The sequence below is a fragment of the Pelodiscus sinensis genome, chromosome 7 (assembly GCF_052426305.1).
Source record: "Pelodiscus sinensis isolate ZL-2025 chromosome 7, ASM5242630v1, whole genome shotgun sequence".
Classification (NCBI taxonomy): domain Eukaryota; kingdom Metazoa; phylum Chordata; order Testudines; family Trionychidae; genus Pelodiscus; species Pelodiscus sinensis.
In genome coordinates, this window is record NC_143058.1 from 57486051 (window position 1) to 57513737 (window position 27687).

At 43.2% G+C, this 27687-nt stretch overlaps 1 protein-coding gene across 3 annotated transcripts in view; it reads right to left on the reverse strand.

Annotated features, from left to right (window-relative positions):
- Positions 1-27687, reverse strand: part of NBEAL1 (neurobeachin like 1) — a 166462-nt gene that overhangs the window by 134086 nt on the left and 4689 nt on the right. For all 3 annotated transcript variants that reach the window (XM_075933832.2, XM_075933831.2, XM_075933830.2), the window contains exon 3: positions 2852-2943. In XM_075933832.2, the coding sequence (XP_075789947.2) occupies positions 2852-2943 (92 nt within the window). The remainder of the gene's footprint in view (positions 1-2851; positions 2944-27687) is intronic.

The window sequence follows — 27687 nt, forward strand, 5'->3', positions numbered from 1 at the left end:
GCATCCTTAGTCCCTACACTAAAACCTCTTTCCAAGCACTGGTCAGCTACAGTAACGCAGCATTGCTGCGAGCAGGGGATCATTTGCTCCATGGAGCAAGCATTGTCTCCTGGCCAAATGATAAGTGAGCACTTGCCAAGAAACCAGGAAGGGGAGTTTCAAAAGTTCACAGGACTTTACAGTAGGCGGGGCAGACATCTATTTACCTGGCAACAGAGCAGCAGAGGTGCTGGCTAGAGTGGTCAGGTAGGCACTGCGGGATATTCTGCAGAGGCTACAAACTCTGTATACAGCAAGACCATCTCCTCGTTTGCACATCACCACAAAAGAGCATCACTGGTAAAAGCTGTAGGCCTCTTGTGGAGGTGGTTTTCTTTTTGTGGTGAAACTTGTGAATTGTGCCACAAAAAGTCATTTGCAAGTATAAACACTCCCAGAGTTCTTACACAAAATAAAGGACTTTTTTCTGCTCCTAATGGCAAGTTTAAGACATGCCCTTTAATCTTAACTAGATAAAATACTATAAAAAAATTAGTGAGCCCAATCATGCCTTGGTATGGGGTTGCAAAAAAGTCCAAGTCTACAACCCATAGTTCTCTCTCTGGCCTACAATAATAGCTCACCATCTTTTATCCACACTTCCCAAACATACAAATCAATTTAGAGCTTTTTGAGATCTGTATTATACAAAATGGAATTTTTCAGGTTCCCAAACTTGGTACACAAGATTTAAAAAGAAAATGATTTCATGGACAGAAAAAAGTTTAAGGTTAGACCACTGTGATATCACTACTCATTGAAACTCAAATCTCAGAGCCAACTCAGTCCTTCATGGCTCAGAGAAAAGTAAATTAGAGTGCCATGGAGTCAGCTGTGTTTTGGTCTTTTGGCTGATTAAAAAATGAAATTATATATTCTCATCACGGACATAAGATCCCATGACATTTTTCATGAAAGCAGGGTTCCTTTGTTCAAAAATGTCTTTTCCCTGCCCTGTATTAGAGACAGGCACTCATTCCAGGTGCCTTTTACTCAGAAATGTCTACTCAGGGCTGCATGCGTATGCAATACCTGTAAAGCATTTGAAGATACTATAAAATGAAAAAACATAAGAATGGCCAGACCCGATCAGAACAAAGGTCCACAATCATGTCATCTGACAGAGGCCAAAGCCAGGTGCCCCAGAGGGAATGAACAGAACAGATAATCATCCCGTCACCCATTCTCAGCTTTTGGCATGTATAGTGTATATATTGGCATATAAATACACAAAGTACTTTAATTCCTCAATTCAGTTTATAGAGCACAACCACTTCCAGGATCGAAGACAGAATTAGCTTTTTATTAAAATGTACAAAGGAGAAGCAACTCCGGGACACAAATTAGAGATTTGCTTTGGTACAAGTGAATGCAATGGTGTAAAGTTGTATCTCCATATTTATTTTGAATTACTTGTTTTTGGTTCTTTCATATTTTTTCTCTTTGAAATTCTGCATCATCAAATTTACATTTTATAACGTACAACAAAATAAATGCAGAAGGATGTCAACATGTATGACTGTATCTCAGCACAATCAGGAATGGAAAGAGTAATTTACTGTTAAAATCAAATAAATATCTTGCTATGAGACAATTTAGTTCCAACCACCAAAACACCTGCCTCAACCTTCTGTGGCCTAGAAATTTTCTCTATTAATTTGTTACATCCAATTCTATACAATCTGACTCTTTTAGAGCACAGCAACAATCTTGTCATTAATCTCAGCAAAATACTTAATTTTATATTGAGCTTATAAAACTGTCATTCTGCACACTGACAACATAGCCACTGTTGTGCACAGTTTAGCTTTATGTTTGTTTTTTCCTTTTACTCTTTTGTGAATATTGTGATTAAAAAAATAAACACAATTATGTATTCATAAACCTTTCTAAACCTTCCTCATTTAGTTAAATTATTTTACTGTGCTCAACTGTTTTACATTCATGGTTACATGCAGCCCTCCCCTCGTGTATCCACGCAGCTGTCTCTGTATTAGAGACAGCAGTGCAGGGGGAGGAAAGGGGAAGGGGCCAGTATGCATGGGGAGTGGGCTTAAAAACAACTTTCCTCTTCCCCCTACCTATCAGAGACAGCAGCAGCATGGGAATGGAGCAGAAGGGAGCTGGTACACATGGGGAGCCAGTATACATGGGGAGCCAGCCTGCTACCCTCCGTTCCCTCACACTGCTGCCTCTGATACAGAGGCAGCTGCATAGGGTAGCAGGCAGAAGCCCTCCACGTATAACTGGTGAAATTTTCAGCAGTTATATGATTGATTACTTAAATGCATTTTAACATTCCTAGTCTTAATAGTCAAGTAAAAAAGCAGCTTAGTGTCAATTTTTTTTCTACGGTTATATTCAGTATCTGAGAGAAATCTTATATAGTTGAACACAATCTTAGCTCATCCTTAATATCAAAATAATGCCACAGATTAAATCGCAGAACTGCATCTACTATCCAGATCTTTTCCTTCTACTTTCTATTAAACCACCAAAACACTATTTCATACACCAAGTTTACTGCAAAATACTTACTACAGCAATATACACAGAGTTGTAATAAGTAAATTTCTGCTAACAAAAACAAATTCATGTTGATGCAATTTCCTGGTTTGATGCAAATACCTGTGTACCTTGCTTCATCATTAGCAACTCAAATTTGACCTTTAAAGAATGAGAGTGCGCTAGTCAAGAAATACTGGGAAGAACAAAATAATTTTATTACATATATTTTAAACGGGACTTGCAGCACAGCCAGTTTCTCTCCAGACATCAAACAGAAGATGAGCAGATGTGTATTTCTACATACCTAGTGGGAAGCTTCTCAAAATCCACATCCAGAAATTGTTCATAGCTAGAAACAAAACTATCCAGCCAGAGCTGCAAATAATCTGGGTCTTTCTGTAAAGTGAAAGGAACACATTAAGAAAACTTGTTCTGAAAATCATCAGTAAAAATAACCCATATAAGAAATGATACGGTCTACAAGAAAAAAAAAAGCATTTAAAAATGTTATTTAGAAAAAGCTTTGATGGGCAAAATTAAATTTTAGTCAAACCCAAGAGACTGTCATCAGACATTCCCAATCAAACTGAGCTCTTTGCAATTACAGGCAGTCCCTGGGTTACGTACAAGATAGGGACTGTAGGTTTGTTCTTAAGTTGAATTTGTATGTAAGTCGGAACTGGTACATATTGTAGGGGAAACTCTAGCCAAACATTTCTCCAGAGCTCAGTTTTATTCTCCCACACCTCACTTCCCTCAGTCCTTCATTCTCAAGCTGAGGTGTCTGCTGAGAAAAGCCGCTCCGCGTCTCCCTGGTCTGCTGCGGGGGGCGCTAGCTTCAGGTCTCCCTGGTCTGCTGGGGGGAAGCAGCTAGTGCGGGGTTGCTTCACCCTGTTTGTAAGTAGGGATCCGATGTAAGTCGGATTCATGTAACCCGGGGACTGCCTGTAGTTGCACTTCCATTTTAGTACTTCTCTGCTTCCCGCTATCAGTTTCAAACAAAATATTTTAGACATTCTATAAGCAGCCTCAAAAAACTCTCCAGTGGTTTTCAGCTTCCTAAAATAAGAACATAAGAACGGCTATACTGGGTCAGACCAAAGGTCCTTCTAGCCCAGTGTCCTGTCTGCCGACAGTGGCCAATACCAGACGTCCCAGAGGAAGGGAACACAATATGTAATCCTCATGTGATCCCTCTCCTATCACCTATTTCCAAACAGAGGCTAGGAACACCATTCCAACCCATCCTGGCTAATAGCTATTGATGGACCAAACTTCCATGATCAATCTAGCTCATTTTTTTAACTCTCTTAAAATCAATATATTCTTTTCTGAAGGGATTTAGATAAAGTGCTCTGTATTTTGCAGTAGAATTAACTAGGATAACACTAGACTCCAAATTTTAAGAAATATAACTTTTTTCTGGACCCATATCCCACTTCCTGAATCACTTCAATATAGGACTCCATTTGTCCTGTAATCCAGCAATAACCAGGCAAAAGATCATATATGGAATAAAAATTCATAATATTAGCACTGTATATAACTTCATACCAGAGTATCACATTGGGAAGTGATCGCTATTAAAATTTTAATTTTCTGTAATTTTCACAGTTGTACTTCATCTCCTTGAAATATAAGGAGGTCAGCCTGAATATACATCATTGTTCTTTGTATTATGATAGTCAGGACTGTGCTGGCTGCTGTACAGTACTGAAACAAAGATCTTATACTCTAAATACACAAAACAAAGAGTGAGGAGAAAGACCAAGTGACCACAGGGACAATGGATTGCTGTCATGGAAGTGAATTAGAACTTAACAGGACATCAGCCAACCATCCCCTGTACACAGACAGAAGTCCAGGGCATGGGGGTGGGTATAAGAGGTAAGGGAGGCAAAGCTTTCCTTGGGTCTTCGTGCCCAACCTCTCCTCCCATGCGTATTCTGATGGTTCCTGCAGGCCCCCACAGCAGGCTGTGGCAGCCTGGTGAGTTTTCCTCAGGAGGGGATCTAGTAACTTAGGCAATGTCTACACTGGAAAAGTTTGGCAACAAAAAGTTGTCAACAAAGTTGACAAAACTGAAAACTCAAACCTGTTTTTCTACCACCCTTGTCAACATTTCATGGCCACATTGTTAGCTCCCCTGTCAACAGAAAGAACAAAGCAATGTGGGTAAACATCCCACAGTGCCTGGTGTCACCTTCAGTCACTAAGCACTGTGGTAATGTGCAGCGTAGTGCTAGGCATTGTGGGAATGTTTAAAACATCCCACCAGACACCTCTTTGCTTCTTAGCTCTCCCTGGGCTTCTAGCTTACTTTTGTGACACTTGAGTGACAGCCCTTGGGCATCTGCTGTGAGATAACATGGGTGTCTCAGTTCTCTCCCATGTTGTGTTGAAACTGCTTAGGATATCACGCACTGATGCACTCAATAGCAGAGGACGAAGACTTGGATGCGGACAACAACGTGAGTGGCAGGGACAGCACCAAAATGGCATTGCATTGGGCTGTCACAAATCAGCTGTACACACAGTTGAGTGTCGATTTTGGGTGAGGAAAACCAGCACTGAGTGGCTGGATCACATTGTCATGCAGGTGTGTGATGAAGATCAGTGCATGCATAAATCAACTTCCTGGAGCTGTGCACTGAGCTGGCCCCTGAACTGCGGCACAACGACACCCGAATGACAGCTGCTATCTCGGCAGAGAAGTGTGTGGCCACTGCTGTGTGGAAGTTGGCAATTCCTAATTGCTACCATTCAGTTGCAAATCAGTTTGGAGTGGGGATGTCTAACATCAGGGCAGCACTGCTGCATGTGCGCAGGGCAATAAATCAAATTTGCTGTGCAGAACGGTGACTCTGGGCAATGTGGATGACACAGTGGCTGGCTTTGCTGACATAGGCTTTCCAAATTTCTGGAAGGGCAATCGATGGCACACTCGTATTGTGGAACCACCCCACCTTGCCTCCGAGTACATTAATCGGAAGCGGTACTTCTCCAAGGTGCTTTGGTGCTTACAGATGCAGGATGGTCTAGAAAGGTGCATGATGCACACATCTTCCAGAACAGAAAGTTACGGTGGGGCATGTGGAAATGCCCATAGTGATCAAGGTGATGCGTCTTACCCTTTATAGCCCTGGCTCGTGAGGTCTTACATGGGGCACCTGGACAGCAGTAAGGAGCGGTTCAACAACAGGCTAAGCTGATGCCACACGGTTGTTGAATGAGCCTTCAGCAAATAGAGGCACCTCCACCTTGCTTTCAATGGCAAGCTGGACTTTTCGGAAGATCATATCCCCAAGGTGGTAGCCACATGCAGTTGCTTACATCATGTGAGAGAGAGTAAGAAAGAAGAGTTTGGCTGTGTGTGGAACAATGAGACACAGTACCCGGACGCACAGTTTGAACTGCCAGGCACTCGTGCTGTCAGACGAATCCATAGGGCGGCCACTAATATCAGGGAGGCTCTTAGGAACCACTATGCATTGGGGTTGCTTCCCTGTGTCATCCCACTGCTTATCCTGAGTGAGGCATTCCCATGAAACCCAAGGGATATTTTGGGCTTCCACAGGGGCCAGAGTGATTTGTGTGGAATGTGTCACACAAAATAAAACTCATGGAAACCTGCATCAGATTTGTTTTTATTGATGTCTTTCAATCAGGATGTTCAGTGGCAAGATATGGTAAGAGTTACTGGAAAACCTCACAAAGGAGTTAATGTCTAGCTGTTAGTCACAGCTGCTTTCACAGGGAATGGTGTGCTGGGAAAAAACATTACTTGACTGTGAAAATAAGTGTGTGGTTGTAGGAGGAAGGGTTAGTGAATAAAGAATTTTGCATGTGCAGCCATGGAGGCTGACGTGTGGGTGACTGCTGTGAAAAAAGTTCTGCATGTGTTGACAGTGCAGGCCTTTGGTTCTGTTCGCTCTGCATCTTGATAAGACACTTCAGCATTTCACTTTGATCTTTCATGATCTTAAACGTGTGCTCAGTGGTTTGTGTTCTCCCTTCCATCTCTGTAGCTCTTCTTTGCTCCCTTTTCTCTATTTGAAGGATTGAATGACGCAACGCATCATTGACCAAATCATCCCTCGTCTGCCGTGGTTTTTTCCTTAGTTGACAAAGTCTGTCTGCTGGTGAATGTGCCTAACTCCTCAAGGTCTGGTCTGGAAAAGTAACCACTAACAATGGACTGATGTACTATTCATGTAAAAGATTGTAATATTTCATTATTGTGCATCTCTCTGAACAAAACTTGCCACTTTTCTTTTTACCTAGAGGCAAACACAGATCTCTCCAGATCCTCTGATCATGTTGGGTTTTAAAGGTGGGGGGTGAAGGGAGGGAAGGAGTGTTACAGTCTGCGCTTGTGCAGCAGGTGTGCATGGAAACAATTTGTAATAACCCTATACTTGTCCACAGGCTGAGATTACTCTGACATATCCCTGCTGAAGGTTAACAGGAAAACACAGACTCAGCTTCACTCCCCTCCCCAGCCACAAGAGCAACTTCCCAAGTTGACTGCCCCTCCCACACCCCACGGCAATACACAGGAACCTACCACCCTCCTCCACTGCTGCCCACACCATGCCACTACAATATACAGCAACTTACCATTCCCTCCCTCCTTTAGCGGCATTAAAACTTACCACCCTGCATGACCACCAACCACCCCCCGTGTCTCTGCCCTTGTTTCATGACCCTGCGTCTGTTCTCGTCTTTAATGTTCCACGTACAGTTGCTGAGAGGCCTCACAAACCTCAGGACCTGAAAACACTGGTGCACTGATTGTCACCAGATTGAGCCTAACTCTTTTGTCCACTTCCGTCCCCAGGACAAGTGTCTCTGACTCTGTGCTATGAGGCGTATCTACATTCTTCTTAGGTTGACATGGAGTACTCACCCAGAATTGCATCCAGTTTTTTATAAAAACCAGCATGTTGCAAGTGAAGCATGAGACCAGCTTTCTTTGCCTTCTAGTACTCCTGCCAGAGTTCCTTTATCTTGGCCCTACATTTTAGGGCAGTGGTCTCCAATGTTTACACTCAAGATCACTTTTTAAATGACAGAACAAGCCAAGATCTATCCCTACGCCCTTTCCTAGAAGCCCCGCCCTCTCTATTCTCCTCACCATCACTTGCTATCCCCAACCCTTATACTGCTGCTTTTTTCCCCAATTCTTCCATAGGAAGAGGTGTTTCCAACATTAGGCCTATCTAGGCTGGACCAAATATCGGAAAAACCCCTTCTTTTGGAAGCTCCCTTATTCCTCGTGGAAAGAAGAATATAGGGGTGAACGGAAGATCATTTTTGCTCTTCCACTAAAAGAAGCGGAAGAACAAATGCATCCCTGGATGCAGAAGAGTTTTTCTGGGGTATCTCCAGAATCCTGAAAAACTCCTGCTGTCTAGCAGTACCCTCACTGGGTTGAGACAGGATGTGTAGGCTCTGGGGTGGGAATGAGGGATGTGGGTGTGGGAAGGAACGAGAGGTCCAAGCTCTGGGAGGAAATCTGGATGCAGGAGGTGGAGGAGAAGGGGACGCTGGCTCGGGGAGAGGGTGCGAGGCCTGGCAGTGTTGGGGTCAGATGTAAGGTTAAGGTACTAAGCAAGCCACAGACTTCTGGATGTGAGGGTTCAGGAATTTGGGTTGGGGTATGTGAGGGGCTCGGGGCAGGGGGTTCCAGTGTATGATAGGCTCAGATGTAGGGTCTGGGGGAAAGAGGAGTGCAGGAGTGTTATGATGCCGTAGCCAGATGGGGGCTTGGCGGCCAGGATTCATTTTTAAATAAAATACTATGTCAAACACAAAATACAGAAGCATTGTCTTTATTTCTGGGAAGGGCAGGGAACCTGTTTTGAGTCAGAGATCACTGACTCACAGAAAAGTCAGTTGGGGCCACACAAGTGAGATGCAAAAAAAACCTCCTCCAACCTGCCTGCCCCAAGTTTCACTAATGTGGCCCCCAACTGTGTTTGTGGGAACAGGGGACATAGTACTGGGGAAGGGTGCTATGGGTGCTTCAGTAGAGGACAGGGTGCCAGTGGGGACAGAGTTCTGCGGCGGGGGGCAGGAGAGGGGGAACAGGGTGCTGGGAGGGGAGAGAACAGGTTTCTGCAGCGGGGGACAGGGTGCTGCTGGGGAACAGAGTTCTGTGGCTCGGGACAGAGTTCTGTGCTTGGGAAGGGGGGGGGGAGGGAAACAGGGGCCAGTGAGGGCGGGGAGTCTCCGACACCCACCTCCTCCCAGGATTCCCCCCCAAGGGAAGCCAGCCTGCACCCCCTCCGGACCCGACCTCTCCCTCCCCCCCGTGGCATGGGGAAACCCCCGCACGTGCCTGCCCCAGGGCCAACCACCCCTCCTGCAGCGCGGGGAAACCCTCACATGCACCTCCCCTGGGGCCAACTCACCCCTCCTGCAGCGCGCTCCCACGGAGACGACAGCCCTCCTGCAGTGCAGGGAAGCCGCCACGCTCCTCCTCCGGGGCCGATGCCCCCTCCCGCAGCATGCCCGGCACACCACAGACCTGTGGGAGGGGAGCAGCCAGAGCACTTCCAGGACCCCCAGAAGTGAAATGAAGCTGCAGGACTTCCGTCCACCCCGCGGGAAGCCAGCACTACCTCCATTGTCGCTGGAGGTGGGTAGTGGGGCGTCTCAGGGGTGGGAGGAAAATGGGGGGGACAAATGCCTTGCAATCGACTGGACAATTGCAATCGACTGGTTGGTGACCACGGTTTTAGGGTGTCTCCATCATATCCCTTTGCACACAGAGCTCAAGACACGTGACTATACACATCCCAGTTCCTACGGATCACTAGCAACTACGATTGCTCCGGTTCTTCACCCCATATGCTGATAAGATCCAAAAGTTCTGTTGCTCCAGAGCGTTGAGTGATAGCCAGCCCTGTTTCCTTGAGAAGACACCATGAGGACCACCACAGAATGAGCCAGACAGCAGGAAATGGATTTTTAAAGTTCCTGGGATTTGCAGGTGAGAGGGGCGCATCTGTTTACCTGGCTGCTGAGCAGCAGAAGTCAAATATTGTCCAGAGTGGCTGATCTGGCATTGTGGGAAACATGCTGGAAGTCAATAAACGCTTGACAAAAAAACAAACTATTGTACACATGACTACTGTACATGATTGTGGACAATAGAGAGAATGAAGAGACAAAAAAAAAAAAAAAAGTTTTTTGGCTACAAAACTTGCCAGTGCAGGCAAGGCCTTAAAACTAATTTAAAAGCCCTCCAGCTTGTCAGACTTATTAGCATAACACTGAATCTGTGAAAGAGCCATTAAGTAGTAATGAAGTCATTCATAGAATCATAGAGCTGGAAGAGATCTCAGAAGGTCATCAAGTCCAGCCCCCTGCTCTAGGCAGGACCAATTCCAACTAAATCAACCCGGCCAGGGCTTTGTCAAGCCGAGACTTAAACACCTCTAGGGATGGAGACTCCACTACTTCCCTAGGTAACCCATTCCAGTGCTTCACTACTCTCCTAGTGAAATAGTTTTTCATAATATCCAACCTGGACCTCTCCCACTGCAACTTGAGACCATTGCTCCTTGTTCTGCCACCTGTCACTACTTGGAGGTATTTACTATCAGTTTCTGAGTTTACTGATAAAACAGTTGCCATTCCAATCTTAATGGAATAGGTCTACAAGACCTCCGTTTAAAATTTGCTTGAAATATTTCATTAGTTTGTTGCTGAAGATTATAAAATCACACCGCTAAAAAATCCTTGCATAGAATTTTAGATGCGCAATCTGAACTTTCACCTATAGACTTTAATGTTCTTCAGACATATAGTTTTTAAATAAATTCTTAAAAAGACACCTCATAAGAGACACTTTTATTTTAATTACCACAGTACAAAAACTTGCTTCCACTGCTGTCCTTTCTGTCCATCTCTGCTGAAATTTCTCCCTTCAACCCCCATGTTGAAGCACGCTCTTAAAGGAACAACATCTTCAAACAAGTGAGTTTCCCTGTCTTTATCTCAGACCAAAAAAATCACCAAAATCTTACTAAGATATAAAATCATGCTATGCCTAAAATCTTTTAGATTTAGAAAAAAAAAGATTTTATGCCTAAAATCTTTGGAAATGTATTTTTAATATAAACATATGGTAACATTTCATAAATGCATCTATTGTTAGAGATCACACAAAATAAATTAGTGTTCCCTTTTTCTAAAAAGAATGAACTTTGTTATGAACACATTAAACCACTCTGATTAATTTAAAATAATGCCTTTGTTTCAGTGAGTTTCAGTATATAGTAATCTGGAAGGATTACTTTATGAAGGTTTAACAGTATATTTAAAATATAAAATCATTTTAGAAATACTGTTTATGAAAATGTTAAACAGAAACGATCTGAATCATGTATTCCATAATATTTAACGTTGTATTCAGCAGGACAACTGACTTGCCCTTACTACAAAGTTGTTGCAAATAAGTCTTCGACCAACTTCAGGGTATATAAAAAAAATAATGTTACTGATATTTTTTATTCCCAAATCTAGTGGTTTTAATTAGGTACCATTTGTATGGCCAGTCTTCACAATCTGGCATGCAGTAGAAAACATACACCATTTTATTTAAGAACAACCACCACCACCACCAAAATGCAAACAAACAAAAAAAAAAAAAAAACCCCACACTTCTAAAATTTCTTTAATGTCATTTGCTATATTTGGGGTCAGGGATGTGGCTGAAAGGGGTGAGGACGGAAGGGTAGAGAAGGGAAATGGTGGGGAAGGGCGGGGCCTGGGCAGGGCCACAGGTTGGGGAGCTTGCCTCACCAATCAGCAGATTCATCCATGGCCCATAGTCCAGGGAGGTTCTGAAAATGCCTCTCATGCCCAGCTAGGCTACAAGGTGACCATATTTTCTGAACCAAAAATGGGGACATATTAGCCACACCCCCTAACCTGGGGTCAAGATGGACACATGACCAGAAGTAAAAGGTGTCATGTGACCCCTCTAAGAACTCCTCCCACTGTCCTCTACCAATAGAGATGGGTTTGGGCCCTATAGGACCCCCACATGCAACTATATTGCAATTGCATTAACCCAATGCAGGGTGGGAGGGGGGAGGGAGCTCACCTTCCCCTCCCCTCCCCCACACACAGTGGGGATGGTGGCACAGCTGCAAGGCTGCAGCCCCAGCTCCCCACTCAGAGGTTGTGAAGAAACCCTGACCTTCTCCGCCAAACCAGGTTCACTGCCGCTCCCCCCACAGTGTGGGGAGGGGAAGAGTGGCTGCACACAGAGCGCACCTGCTGAGTCCGAGCCTGCCCTGAAGCACCCCAGCCAGGCTCTATGAGGCAGCTCCAAGGCACAGAGGTCCGGGAGCGGCACCCCTGGGCTTTGCCTTGGACCTGCCTCTGCCCGCCCCCCCGGACAGCAGCCACTGTACCAACAAGCAGCCTGGAGGAGGAGGTGGCAGTGCAGTCGGACCGGGGCCCCAGGCTCCACAGGCAGTCCTGGGGGGGCGGGGGCGCGCACATGGTCACTTTTTCCCTGCAAGCCCGTGTCTCCATCAAGTAGTGAAATGTCCATCAGGGATTTCCAGGACATTTCACTACTTGATGGGGACACCAATACAAAGCATTTAAAATTGGGAGGTGGGTGTAATACTAGGGGCCTAGGCTGGGCTTGGAAAAGCATCCCTCTTTCAGTGTCTTATGGACAAAAGGCATTTTGTGTAAAGACATTAAAAACACGTTGGTAGCCTATTTTAAAGAAAAAACCTCAAACTACATATCAACACTGGAATGTGACTCACTCTCAGAAAAAGAGGAGCCTTTGGCTTCTCTCTCTCAAAAGGATTCATTCATATGCAATTTACAAATTAGTCACTAACTGCACACCAGTATGAACCAAAGCTTGTTATCTCATTAGAGTGCTGATCACCATCTACTGGTGGATCTTGGAGCCTTTGACAGGTGATCCTGACAGGTTTGGCCAGGAGGCTATCCAGTGCTAGCTCTTCAGCGGCCCCTCTCAGCACTGCCATGTTGCTCCTGCCCTCTGCCTTGGAGCTGCCCTCCATCCCCAGGAGCCACTTGTTTGCTGTGAAAGGCACAGGAAGAAGAGAAGGGGGTGCTGATGTCAGGGTGCCTCTTCCCCCAACTTGTACCCCATCTCCACAGAGCGGGATGGGGCAGGGATGGAGAGTTTGCTGGCTGCTTTTGGGAGTGGTGCGGTCCCAGGACAGAGGTGAGCCTGCCTTTAGCCCCCAGCACCACCAGCCAGAAGCAGTGGGTAAGCATTGCCCAGCTGGAGCCTTCATTCTGAACCCCAGTCCCAGTCCTGAATCCCTCCTGCACCCCAAACTCCTGCCCTAGCCGAGTCCCCCTGCACCCAAACTCCCTCCCAGAGCCTGCTCTCTGAACCCATCCTACACCTCAACTCCCTGCCCCAGACTTAGCTCAGAATGCCTCCCACACTCCAAATCCTTTAAGCCCAAGACCAGAGCCTGCACCCTCCTCCCCTGCACTCTAACCCTCTGCCCCCATCTTGATAAGAGTGAGTGAGGATGAGGGAGGGAGGATGGAGTGAGCAGGGGCAGGGTCTCAGAGAAGAGGCAGGAAGGAGGTGTTTGGGTTTGAGGTGAATTCTAGATTGCACTTAAATTCAAAAAGGTGATGTCATGCTTAAAATAGTTGGAGACCACTGTGTTAGAGCATATTAGTCACATTCACTAAATTTGACCAGAGAGGCCAAATTCCAGTCTCAAGCCACCAGTGAAAGCATTATTAATGGTTGCTGGCATTTCAGCGAGCAATGTCACTAAAACTCCCTCCCCCCAGACATTCCTATCCTTCTCTACATTTCTCCCTTACACCACAGGGTTCAAAGTGAACAGTTTTTGTTTTAATAGATAAATGCTTACTTTTTTAAAAAGAGCTGTTGATTTGCCCATTGCTTACAGTTTGATGGGAATATACAGACATTTTTGGCATTTTTTACATTTGTCTTTGGCTCTTTTTTTTTTTTTAGAATATTGGGCTTCATGAACTTTACATGTATTTTTCTACATAACAAGGTTGATTTTTGTGTTACACACTGGAACAAGGACATGAAATTACAATTAAGAACAATTATTATATCTTTTAAATTTACAATATTAATTTTAAAACTTAAATCAAAATTATAAAAATGTATTTTTGCCTTAGAATTCTAAACAGAATTCTTTAAACAATATTTTGGCTGGTGCATCTTTACCAATGATAAGGGTCTTTTCTGCTTTCAGAAAGGGTGGCTGGCAAAGTACACTGAGGCACATTACTTTGCAAAAAGCTACATTTTACCTACATGGCTACATGACTGGGGCAGGACAGCCCCTGACGGCTTTGCTCCCGGGGAGGTGGCTTCAGAGGTACAGTGAAGCTGCATCCTCAGGAGCAGGGAAGAGTTAACTGATAGAGTTTAACCGATAAGCTGGGTTAACATTATCATCCCTAATTATATGTTAAGGACTAATCAACTATCGGATAAGCAAATACTTATCAGATAGTCAACTGGATAATCGACTAGTTGCTTCCCCACCCCCACTTGCTGCTTCTATTGAATAGAGGCAGCAAGGGGAGGGAAGAAGAGGGGGTACTTCAAAGTGGCAGCACTGCTTGAAGCTTGGGGTCAAACCCTGGGCTCCAACCCTGGGCTCCACGCAGCACTGTCGCTTTGAAGAGCCGCGTGCAGTCCAGGGCCAACAGACTGTCCCCAGGCTGCACACGGCGTTTCAAAGTGGCAGTGCCATGCTGAGCCTAGGAACAGCTGGGCTCTGTGTGGTGCTGTCTCTTTGAAACACCATGGGGAGCCCAACATCAGGTGCCTCATGGCAGTGCCACATGGAGCCTGGGATCAGCTGGGGACTCCGCAGCTGACCCCAAGCTCCGTGTGGCACTGCCACTTTGAAACACCGCAGGGTGCCCACCATCGGGCTCCTCGCGGTGTTTCAAAATGGCAGCACCACACGGAGCCCAGGGTCAGTGGGGGAGTCATGGGGTCCATGCGACGCTTTTGCCTTTGAAGTGTAGCAACAGCCCTACACTTCAAAGGCAGAGGCACCCTTATCGATTAATCGACTAGTCAGTGCAAAATGCATTGACTATTTGATTAGTCAGTTACCCAATACTTAACATCCTTATTACATTTAGCTCACTTTTTTTAAAATTCAACCTCTTCACTCCTCAATCTCCAGGCCAAATTATAACCACCAGTCATTAGAATTATGAGTCTGTATGTCACAACACTGGTGTAAAGAAATCTTCCTTGGTACATAAGTGTTGACATATTTATTGAACCAAGATAACTAAGGTTCTCATCCAAGTAACAGCACCAAAAAAATCAAGGCAAAAAGGAAGGATAAAGTGTAGGCAAAGAAACTATCTTCAAATTAGAAACAGAAGTTAAAGCCAGATTTTAAATGTTCACAGTTGTAGCTAAACCATGATAAACCCAGCTTCAGTAGCACACATTACAGACACCAGTGCGAGCAGCCAGTCATATGAACTTTCATTATGAGCAGCCCTATGAGAGTGAATTCACATAGGGAAATGGTGGTAGTAGTCAAGCAGCTACAAAACTTATGCACTCCTGGAGATGGGACTGAACACTCACCTATTTAGCCCTGCCTCAGCATAGACGGGGATGGACTAGATAACCTTATCAAGTCCCTCCCAAACTTGTATTTCCATGATTCTTGACAACGATCCAATTTTTTTTTTAAACCAAAGACTTCCCTTGGTTTCCAAAGCTGGAGTCTGGTGTATTTGAAATACCTGTGTGGGTTTTCCTTTGATAGTGTATTTCCATAATATAAACTGGTACTTTATTAATAGACATCAATCAACTGCTTTCTGTGCTGCTGGTGTCTTCTCTGCATGTCAGTAGCTGCTTCTTGTCCTCCCCCCCCCCCTTGCTGTTCTGAAATGTGATTTGTCCTTTTCATATGTGTTCATTTTTTTTAATTGTATCCTTTGGTATATATGGTTGTGACTATTTTATTCCACTATTTGATCTGAGGAAGTGGGTCTGGCCCACGAAAGCTCATCATCTAATAAACCATCTTGTTAGTCTTTAAAGTGCTACATTGTCCTGCATTTTGCTTCTTGCACAAAGACATTTTTGCATAAATTCTGATCCCATAGTTTGTTAAAGTGGTTTTAGAATTTTTTCCTGAGTCCTCCTTCATTCATTTTCTTCTCCCATTTATTTATTTATTTATTTTTTAAGGAAAAAGTGAAAGTGAAAGGAAGGAGTGATTTTATTTTTTTCCACCACTTACACTCTGTCCATCATGCAAACAACAGCAAAACAGTGGGCAGGAACTAAAGTGCCCAAATCTTAGCAAGTGCATGAGAGTACTAAACACTCACATATGGGCATACAGCAAATACACTTCAACCTCCATGCTCTGGGTGTCCCTAATTCGAGAACATGTGTGGTACAGAGGAGGAAACAACTCTACATGCTGTTCCCTGCCCCCCTTCTCACTTTTTGAATTTAAGGGCAATCTAAGATCTACCTCAAACCCAAACACCATTGCTCTGCCTCCTTCCCTGTCCCTTCTCCAAGGCCCCGCCCCGCACCCCTCCTTCTCTGAGTCCTTACCCTGATCACTCCTTCCTCCCCCATCCTCACTTTCTTCAGATAGGGGCAAGGGTTTGGGTGCAAGTTCTGATATTGGGTCAAGGGGTTCAGATTGCGGGAAGGGCTCAGGCCTAAGCCTGGGGGAAGAAATTGGGATGCCAAGAGGGCCTTCACGATGCAGGTTCTGGCCAGGTACCACTTACCTCAGACTGCTCCCAGGCAATGGTGCAGGGGGCTAAGTCAGGCTCATCCCTGCTCTGGCCCTGTGCCACTATGAAAGTGGCCAGCAATTCCAGCAGCAGCTCCGGGGAGCAGATGTGTCTGCACACTGCCCTCTAGCCACGGGCACCGCCCTCCCAGCTCCCACTGGCCACTAACTGTCCAGGAACAGAAAACCAATCTCCCAGTTTGGCTGCAGGAGTTCGATCCCAATACCAGGAGGCTGTCTGCCACTGTTCCCTCTAATTTTGTTCATCCATGTGCAGATGAATTTTGCTCTGTATATTGTTATCGAGATAATGGGAGAATGTGCACCACTAGGAGAAACCAAAACCCTAGATGGTATTTTAAAAAAATAAATACTACAGGAATCATTACTCCAGTCACAACAGAATAATCATTTTAGAACTCACTACTCAAAAAATTAAATTTAAGCATAAAAAATAAAAATTACAGAATACACAAACCAGTCAAAAACCTAACACACCACATTTTGAAAGAAGAAAAATTAGTAACACCACCACAAGCAGGACTGTCCACCCGCTTGCGCTTGCCCTTGCCCCCTCCCCCCCCCAAGCAATGTGTGGATTACTGAGGGTCTGGCATAGGGTAGCAGCAGGGATCGCCCCTTCCCCCCTTCCCACACTCATCATGGCAGCAGGAACCGGAGCAACCTGACAGCTGGCTCCACTCCACATCTCACCACTGCCCTCTCCCCGTGTGGTGGCCTGAAGTGGAGCATCCTGGGGCGGGGGCACTCTGCTTCCTTCTGCTGCAGTGCAGCAGAGAATAGCGGCTTGGGAGAGGACAGTGAAGCAGGGCGCAGTAGAACAGACTGCGTGGTTATTATTACAGCTTCCGCTGCTGCAGAGAGAGGGGCTGACCACTGCTGACACCCCATTCCTGGCCCCTTGGTATTCCACTTGGCCCCACTCATAGAACCATTGAGGCAGCAGCCATGGGACCCCTCGCCCCCAAGTGCAAGGCCTGGGGTGGCCACCCCAAACAGTCCTATGAATGGGACAGCTCAGAACACAAGTATGTGTACACTCATGAGAGGAAAAACAAGGATAAAAAAAATCTCACAGCTCTTTGTATCTTCGGCATTCAAATCCACAAGTCCACGGCCTACAAGAACTGATTTACCTCCGAGAAAACTACCTCACATAGTTTGCAAGATTTATTTCAAAAATTCCAACAGTGTTTTAATATATATCTCTGTATCAGTTGGGAGCTTCAAGACAACTAAAGCATAATTGTAAGACTCAGAATTTGAAGAGGTTAAATTTGAAAGTGGAAATTAATAATTATTTTATTCTTTCTTGAAAAGAATAATGGGATGGAATCTACCAAAGTTTTTAGCAACACAATAATAAAATGTTTCACAGTTGTTAGAGCAAAAATGTGTTAAGCCCTTTACGTAATGGTCACGAAGCAAACGATAAATACTTGGGGCCTAATTCTACCTTTTTTCAGCTCAGTGGATTTGCATAGGAATAAAGAAGATCAGAATTTGCCCATTAGCCTTTAGAACTACTATGGCAGCATTACTCACTCATCATGAAAAAAATGCAAGTCTGCTAAAGCAAAACATCTCTCAGATCATTTGGGAATGAAAAAGTTTCCCTGTTCGTTCCTTTCAAATATGTTTATTTCCCCCCATCAAAATAGCATAAATTTAGTTTCCATTTTGGTAATGTTCTCCTAATCGAGTAATAATATTCACAGCTAGCTCTATTTACCATATAGGAGTGATTTTTCCAGGTGGCTTTGGAAGTCAATTGTGTGTTTTACAATGACAATCATTCCATTACACAAAAAAAATTCAAAATACACAGGATCACCAGTGTGCTGAACGCCTTATATAAAGTTACGTTTTGTGAGCAAATATGGCTATACAAATAGTAAATACATTCTATTATAGCAGATTTGCAGTAGGGATGTAACAGTGTAGTTAATTATTTGATTAACTAATTAGCATTAACCTATAAGCTTTAGATTACATGCATTTCCCCCTTCCTCCTTCCCCCAATAAACATTTTAGCAGGCTGGTCAGCAGACCAACTCAGTCCTGGCTTCTGACAAGTCTGGGACCTACCCTGCTGTGGCTCTGTATATAAACTGTATTAGGAACCAGGCAGGCAGGCAGGCTCAGTTCTGGCCAACACCAGGTCCAGGAACTCAGACCTGCCCCTGGACTGGGGCTGCTATCATCCCATGCTGCTGTCCAATATTTAATATCCTTAATTTGCAGGGAAATTCTAGATCTAGCAATAGAAATGTAGCCGTGTTAGTCTGGGGTAGTTGAAGCAAAATGCAGGACAATGTAGCACTTTAAAGACTAACAAGATGGTTTATTAGATGATGAGCTTTCGTGGGCCAGACCCACTTCCTCAGATCAAATAGTGGAAGAAAGTAGTCACAACCATATATACCAAAGGATACAATTAAAAAAAATGAACAAATATGAAAAGGACAAATCACATTGCAGAACAGAAGGGGGATGCGGGGGGGTGGGAAGGGGGAGGAAGGAAGGTAAGTGTCTGTGAATTGCTGATATTAAAGGTAGGGAGAGTGGGATGTTTGTGAGTTAATGGTATTACAGGTGATAATTGGGGAAACTGTCTTGGTAATGGGTGAGAAAGTTCAAAGTCTTGTTAAGTCCTTGGTGGTAAGTGTCGAATTTTAACATTTAAAATTCGACACTTACCACCAAGGACTTAACAAGACTTTGAACTTTCTCACCCATTACCAAGACAGTTTCCCCAATTATCACCTGTAATACCATTAACTCACAAACATCCCACTCTCCCTACCTTTAATATCAGCAATTCACAGACACTTACCTTCCTTCCTCCCCCTTCCCACCCCCCCGCATCCCCCTTCTGTTCTGCAATGTGATTTGTCCTTTTCATATTTGTTCATTTTTTTTAATTGTATCCTTTGGTATATATGGTTGAGACTACTTTCTTCCACTATTTGATCTGAGGAAGTGGGTCTGGCCCACGAAAGCTCATCATCTAATAAACCATCTTGTTAGTCTTTAAAGTGCTACATTGTCCTGCATTTTTCTAGATCTAGCAAGGCAGTCTTTAAATTAAGTAAAATAATGCAATAGGAAAGTAAGCTTTTAATGATAAAATCTTATAAACACAAATTCAAACACCACATAAGTTAGCTAGAATTACCAGGTCATGCTTTTTTGACGGACATGGTAACTTTCAAAAGCAACAATCTGAAAATCAACTACAATCCAGTGTTAAAAGCACTGAAGACCAACCAGAAAATAGTTCTGCAGTAGCAATAGGCATTCTTAAAAATGGTGAGTAAAGTAGCATCAAGTTATTTTTGATTTTTTTTAATTCACTAAATGTACAATTTTTAAAAGGACCTAAGTGACAAAGAACCAAGTCTCATTTTCAAGACTCCTAAGCCTGACTTGAAAGTCAAGTCATCTAGTCACCTTTGGAAAGTTTACCATGGTTTCAAACTGAGCAACCCTTGAATAATAGTCCAGTTTTTCATTTATTCATAAATCAACTGGTTTTAGGTTTAGCTATACTAAGATTTCATTGATCACTTCATGAAATTGCAGGGATAGGAAAGAAGAGTATGTTTTAATCAAACTTCAAGAGGGAATTAAAGGATCAAAGTTCAGTACAATTTTTATAGTTATACACAGGAAGTACGGAGTGTTATAAACAAAATCTGGATCCGTCTGGGGCTATTTTGAGTGTTAACATTCCATGCTCTAAAGGCAAAAATCCCCAACACTGAAATTCAGAATGCACATTAGACTTGTCTGACAAGACAGTTGTTAGAAGGCAGTTAAATTTAGCTTGTCGTCACAAAACACCAAGCCTGTGTGAATTTAAATATAGCATGTGCATCTTTTTTCAGGCATTCAATCTCCAAAAGTTGACTGGTTTTTAGTCATCCACCAAGCTCTTTGCTTTTGCTCTACTGATCCCCTTAAAATCAAAAGCAGAACAGTAACTATATTTTGCTATTATTTTTAAATCATTAAAGAAATTCTGATAGTACTAAGATCTAACTACATTTACAAAAATTAATAGAAATCGAGAATTAAATACAAAACTCTGCCCTTTATTCAAACCCTATGACTAATAGCTTTCATTCTAGGTGAATTAATCTATTTAATGCAGGACTTTAGAATATTCTTTAAAAACAGTTATGGGTATTTTGTTTTATTATGGGGCCTTGGTTTTTTGTGTGAGGGAAGGGTTAGGAAAAAACTAACAAGACAAAAGAACTTTCTCATAAAGAAGACCAGTCTACATCCACCAGAGAGCAAAAACTTATTTTACAAAATTTTCAAAGCTTTCCATGCTTATCTCAGCTGAAGTATAAATTACTACTAGGGATCCCTACATAATACTGTATTGAAAGTAATATTTGTCCAAGTTTCAAAGGAATAGAAGCTAAAGATGGCTACTGATATCAGCTGAAGGGGGAGAAAAAACCCTGGCAGTCTAAGTTCAGCTCTTGAACTAGGTTTCTTCCCCCCCCCCCCCAATTTTTCACTTGACATGTCATGACACTTCTGTTAAATATTTATTAATTTGCATTTTTTAATTTATATAAACATTCTGGTCACATGCATCTGACAAAGTGGGTCTTTGCCCACGAAAGCTTATGCTCCAATACTTCCGGTAGTCTATAAGGTGCCACAGGACTCCTTGCCGCTTTTGCAGATTCTGGTCAACTAATATCAATAAACCGTAATACAACTAGCAGTCTCCATAAAACAAGTAAAAAGAAATACCACTACAAAGAGTTCCACTTAACAATATCAGAAATGAACTTAGAAATGAGCTTCTTCTCTTCTCCACAGACCAATCAGGAAATATGATCTTTTCAGTATCACCTCTGATAGTCAACTGGATAGCTACAAAAGAGCTGATATTCCCATTCAATTACAATTCTGAGGCTCCAAAGGCATGAGTGTTAATGGAGAAGTTGGGAGACAGTAACAGGGTGCACCAATACCAAAAACATTAGTTATCTATCAAGCCAACCTTTAACCCAAGACTAATTTAAAAACCAATCAGAATCTTGTTAGAGTAAAAATAAAATTTCTCCTCTTTAAAAAAAAAAAATCTATTTATTTATTTATTGATGATGAGACCCTAACTGTGCACCTTCAGGTCTGATGCCTGGCTGTTAAATCACTTGAGAGCCCCACTCTGAGTAATGCTCCCATCTATTATGAGGGCCTACTGGAAAGAGTGGACTGGAATCCAGGGAACCTCTGTCCTATTTTCTACTCAGCCGCTGGCTGGATGACACTAGCCAAGTCATTTCACTTTTTTGCACCTTGGTTCACCCGCCTGTGAAATAGGGATAACAATGCTTTGCCTTCTTTATAGAACACTTTGAGATCCACTAATGCTATATAATAGCAGGACAATGACCTAGGGTTAATGGAAATTCTGTTCACTAGCTCAAAGTAAGAATTTTTACCATAAACTTGCTTCTATTCAAATCAATGGGAGTTTTGGCACTGGTTTAAATGAGAACAGGACTCAGCCTTAAGTGCCTTTAGATTTATTTATTTTTTTAAATAGCCACTTAGCTCTGCCCAAACATAATAAACAAATACGAGCCAAGTTTCATCCAAAAGCATATTTTATAGCCAAGTGATAACCTTAAGTTCTCATGTTTACTTTGAGAGTTTACTTCATGCTCTGACAAAACACAACCTATCCTCACTATATTTCTGAGGAAAATGGGCAATTGTCATGCCTTACCTGACTATCCCTGTGTTATTCTAATCAGCAGAAAAATGTGCACCTCTGAGCCATGACATTACCTAGCTCATTTTGTAAATTAATTTCTAGACAGTGGTTTAAGTAATTTTAAAAGACTTCTATTATAATAAGTCAATAATTTTACACACTTCAAATACAAAGTAAAATCTGCAGTCTTTTCAATGAAACTAGACTAAAGCCCTTTCAGAAGGGCTACTTTCAGTTAAAAATGTCCATTTGGCAGAACAACATGCCTGATATTGCCACAGTATGTCACACTAATTAGTCTCTTCAGATAAGCAGTTATATCTACCTACGTAACTTGCTTAAAAATCCTACAGGTCTATTATCAACTATACTAACAAGGCCTCACATATGCTCCAATGAGATTCAAGAAATTTCATCTCATTGTCCAAAATATTAGGGAGATAAGGTGGGCGAGTTAATTTCTTTCATTAGACCAACTTCTGTTGGTGAAAGATAAATGCTTTTTACAGCTCTCTCCCCAACATCCAGGGACCAACACCACTTTCACCATACTGGCCACGGTATTGTAATTTACAGGATTTTTTCACCATATTTATTCCCTGTAACTGTTAGTAGAGCTAAAGCCAGGTGTAGGACTGGTACTAGCCTTGACTTTGGAACCTCAAGAGCCTCATACTTTCTCCACCTCTAAAATATCTCTAGCACAGTGTTTCTCAACCAATGGTATGAGTACCCTAAAGGGTACTTGAGAAGTCTGGGGGGCACATCAACACAACTGAAATTTGGAGAAAACTGAATTTGTTTTTAGTTTTACAGAACTTTATTATTTTTGTACTTTTTACACCCAAAAATTTCATCCCCCACACTGCTACAATTAAGTTGTTTAAACAAATGTGTTGCAATGGTAAAAAAAAATAAAATAAAATAAAATAAAATGTTGTGTGTCTGAAAATTGTAGGTACTGGGGGTACTTTTTTTTTTTTTTGAAAAAGGAGTACTTTATTTTAAAAAAAAAGTTGAGAAACACTTTTCTAGCACACACTGAAATAATTCCTGTTAGAATCTGAATAGTGTCTTAGGGATGTGTGGTCCACTACAACTACCTGAACTGTTCATTAGATTTCTATTTATTTTCACCTACTGTCAGCTTTGTCTTATGAAGAAATAAGCCATTAAAAAGCACACTTATGGGGCAATTGTCCACACCTTATTAATAAACGGATCTCTTTTTTCTTGTTTTAAGACAATTTTGCATTTATGAAATATCCCTTATCTCATGAGCTTATTTGAAAGAAAGGATGCTGAAGCAATTAGAGCCAGAAGGCCTCCTAGCTTCTTGTGGGATCCCATCACTTAACCTTTCTGTACCTCAGCTTCCATAATTACAAAGTGAAGATTAACATTTATTCTGCAGGGATGTGGAAATTAAATTCACGAACACTTGGAAAGCAATTTAAATGTCTCTGATAAACAGCATTATAAAAGAAATAATGTTCCATTTTATAACTTTTTTTTATTTTGAAGTGACACCCATCAGATTTGGACTTTACTGAGTGCTGATTATTTGTATAAACATGGATTTAATAGTTTGCTTTCTTGCTGCTTGATACCATTAGTTCTTAGGTTGCGTTGAATTATAAATTCTTCAATATATTTATAAATTATTTCATATATTATACTAGATTACATTAAAAACTATATTATAAAACCATTAAGATTGCAAAGTCTAGGATTCGAAAGGTAGGAAATGCCAGATGCAACAAATGAGGCAGAAGCGTTACAGACACTGGTTTAAATCAGTACACAACCTTGATTTACTCCCAGAGCATTGTCCAACTTGTACATTGATGGAAGTAGGGATCCTAGGAAAAAAAAGTATGCAATCAATTGTGTATGAGCTATTAAGTGATCAGCACTTCTTCAGAGGCCTATAACTTGGCCTCATTTGGGCAAATTTTCAGAGACAACCAAAGGCATAGCCCTGACACCAGGCTGATCTTTTTGTCAAATGTCAAGCCCTTCTTCCAGACAATACAATCTCGGTGAAAATGGCTATAAAAATGTTCAACATGGGCAAAACATATTTTTTCCCAACTTGGTTCTTCAAAGTTGCTGAATCATTTTAGCGGAAACTTTCCAACACAGTTCAGTCTGAAACAGGCACCCAACTGGAAACTTTCAGCCTAAACAGTTAAAGTTTTGCAAAGTTATAATCAATTGAAAACTGAGACTCATAATTGAAAGTGTATGGCAGGCTTAAATGCTTGGTGCTCTGTTCTGTTTTTATCTCTAATTTACCCCAAATGTCCTCCAATAGCACAGTAAGCAGTGGAAGTGTTTGTAATGCGGCTAGACAATAATGATCTCCCATGGCCCAGAAAATTCTCCCGTTCAAAACTGATCAGGTCCCGAGGGTGCTGGACTAGAGAGGTTCAGCCTGTACTATAGAACATTACTATTTTTGGAGTTGGGGTCACTGGAGATAGCCTTGCCTAAACTTGTAATCTTGTCCACATACACTTTCAACAACCCTGCCAGAGAAGACAGGATCTGTCTATAATCTTTGACTGATGCTTCTGGACAAATAATTCGGACCTGGCACAACCCACTTCTGGGGAAGTGAAAAAACAGGATTACAGAGCCAGAGGAGTACCCAGGCATCAGCTTCTTCAAGACAGATCCAACCTATCTTGGGCTCTTAGAAGATGTGTGGGAGTAAATTAGAGCTCAACAGCACTGAGAGGCAGCACTGGTTGCTGTAAACAAAATTTACAGAACTGAGGGAAATTTGGCCACATCCATGATAAGCAGACATCTGGCTAACTAAAATCATGGCAGACCACAGATGCTGTCACATCAGAGTGTGCCAGACTAACGAGGTTCAGCCTGTACAAACATGATGAGAAGAATGGAGAGCCTACCTTACAAAAGGAGACTGAAGAAGTTTGTTTAGCCTACACAGATTAAGGCTATGGGGAGATAGGATTGCTATCTATAAATACATAAGAAGAATAAACACCAAGGAGGAAGAGGAATTATTTCAAGGCCAGTGTTTGCACAAAAATAATGGATATAAACTGACCAAACAAGTTTAGACTTGACACTAGATGAAGGTTCCTAACCAACCGTGAGTGAAGGTATTGAACAGCCCCCAAGATCAGTGAGGGTAAAAATCCTAACCAACAACCACATGAAGCTTGTTATATTTATGGAAGGGATGGTATGATGAGATTGCTTACAATGGCATATAGCCCATGCATGACTGCACTTAGCAAATATCTCCAATGGTTAGAGATGGGATAGTAGTTGGGGAAGGGTCCACATTTTTTTGCTACAGAGAATCCTCTCCAAGGTGGCCTGCTGGTGGATCTTTGCCACATACTCAGAGTTACCTGATCACCATATTTGAGGCGGATAAGGAATTTTCATCAAGGTCAGATGGGCAAAGACCTCGGGAGATGCTCTCTCTCTGCTACATAGGGCAAGGATAACTTGCTGGTTTGAACTAGAATAAATGTTGGATTATCTGTAATTTGACATCCTTAAATCAAGATTGGAGGACTTCAGGAATTCAGCCAGAGGTTATACACTATATATTTGAGAAAGTTTGTGCATCTGTCTGTATGTCCATCCATGAGTCAGTCTGTTCAAGAACTCTTTCTAAATGGTAAGAGCTAAGGCCTCCAAATTTGGCAGATAGCTTCCTTTTATCATAACAAAGCAAGGTCAGGGTTTGGTTGTGCCAGGACAACGGGATGCGAGTAGAATGTGATTGTATCTCATCAAATGGAAAGGGAGAGGTGTGATAGCAGGAATAGTTATACTCACGAATGATCATAACCGGCAGCAGGCACATGGTCATTTTGGAGTATAATTGCCCACCAGGGGGCAGCAAGCACCCCAACCCCAGGGAGAGGATGCCAGGCAGGTTGCACAGGCCCACCCCCCCATCACCCTTGGCCAGCCCTGAGGAGCAGCTGCCAGCTGGCCCCACCCCCTGCCCTAAACCTCCACACAGCTCCCTGCCCTGATACCTACATACCCCCTCCGACTCCCAATATCCGAAGGACCTCTGGAGGTTGATCTTCTAGTGTTTGATTTTGCAAGTCTAGTGTAGAGCTCCAAATTGAACAATACCTGCTCATGCTGGCCCAGGACAAAACCCCACTGCAGCTCTGCAATTTAAAATGCAGTAGGAATCAGGTGGCAGGCTGCCCAGCTCCTACTGCTTTTTCAATTGCAGAGCCACAGTAGTGTTTGATCCCGGACCCAGCAAGAGCCAGGACTGCACCAGTTGCCTATCAACTAATCAAGTAGTTGACAAAAAGTCTATCAACTACTCTGTGACGGGGCGAGGCAACCCCGCCACTATCCCCAGCAAGCGGGTCGGGTTGGTGCCGGGGGGGGTGCGCGAGGCCAACTCGGACGATGGGGAAACCTGTGTCACCAGACGCTTATGGGGAGGGGGCGAGCCAGCACGGCGCAGAAACACGGCAGCCGGATGTTGCAAGGGGAGCGGGAGAGCATCTGTGGCTGGCGGCATTGCATGATGTCACCGGAGCAACGGACAGGAGGGTGACATCACATGCTGGGTGAGAAAGCGGGGTAGAGGATAAAAGGGGGAGCGGGAACACAAACAGAGAGATATGGGGAAATGGAGAGAGGTATGGGGGTCAGAACTCGCGAAAGGACGAGAGAGGAGGAGAACCCCGAAAGGGGTTCTGGTGGCAGGGTCAACTGAGGCCCAGGGTAGGGTTGTGGAGTCAGAGTGGGAGCGTCTGCTACCACTGGGAACGAGGTTCCTGGTGTTAGGGCCCTGGGCCAGGGTCTGGGAGCGTGGGTGGGCCTGGACCCCCTTCCCTGCCACCGGCAGATGAACGGTGCACCACATACCAAAGCAGAAGTTTGGCCCTACTACGGGCCCCATGACTGGGGGGGAGGGGAAGAGTCGTCGTCGTCAGGGTAATCCGAGGTAATCTGGACACGATAGACGTGTGAAATAACAGGACCCAGAACCCGGGTAAACAAATTCGTGACATACTCGATTAGTTAAATACCTACTTCTTAACATCCCTACTCTGAAAGTAAACAGGTAAACGTGGCATAAATGGTTTTGCTCTGAATTATAGCAACAGTCAGAAGTCATGTTAAATCTGCCCCCAAATATGAGAGGCAACTTGGGAAGTAAAAGATTAATCACATAACTGATTAATCAGTAAGTCTCATCCTTAATGGGTGAGGCTTATTGGATGCTGTTAACCAATAGAGACTCACCATAGGCAGGGGCTGGTTCCAGGTAGGGATGTAAAAGTACAGTCGATTAACCGATAAGCAAAAGCGTATAGGTTAATGCCAGAGACCAGTGTTTCTCAAACAGTGGTATGAGTACCCTTAGGGGTACTTGAGAGAAGTCTGGGGGGGGGATATCATCACAACTGAAATTAGGAGAAAACAATTTGTGTTTTAAGATTTTACAGCGCTTTATTATTTTTGTACTTTTTACACCCAAAAATTTCATTGCTTGCCCGGCTATGATTAAGTTGTTTAAAC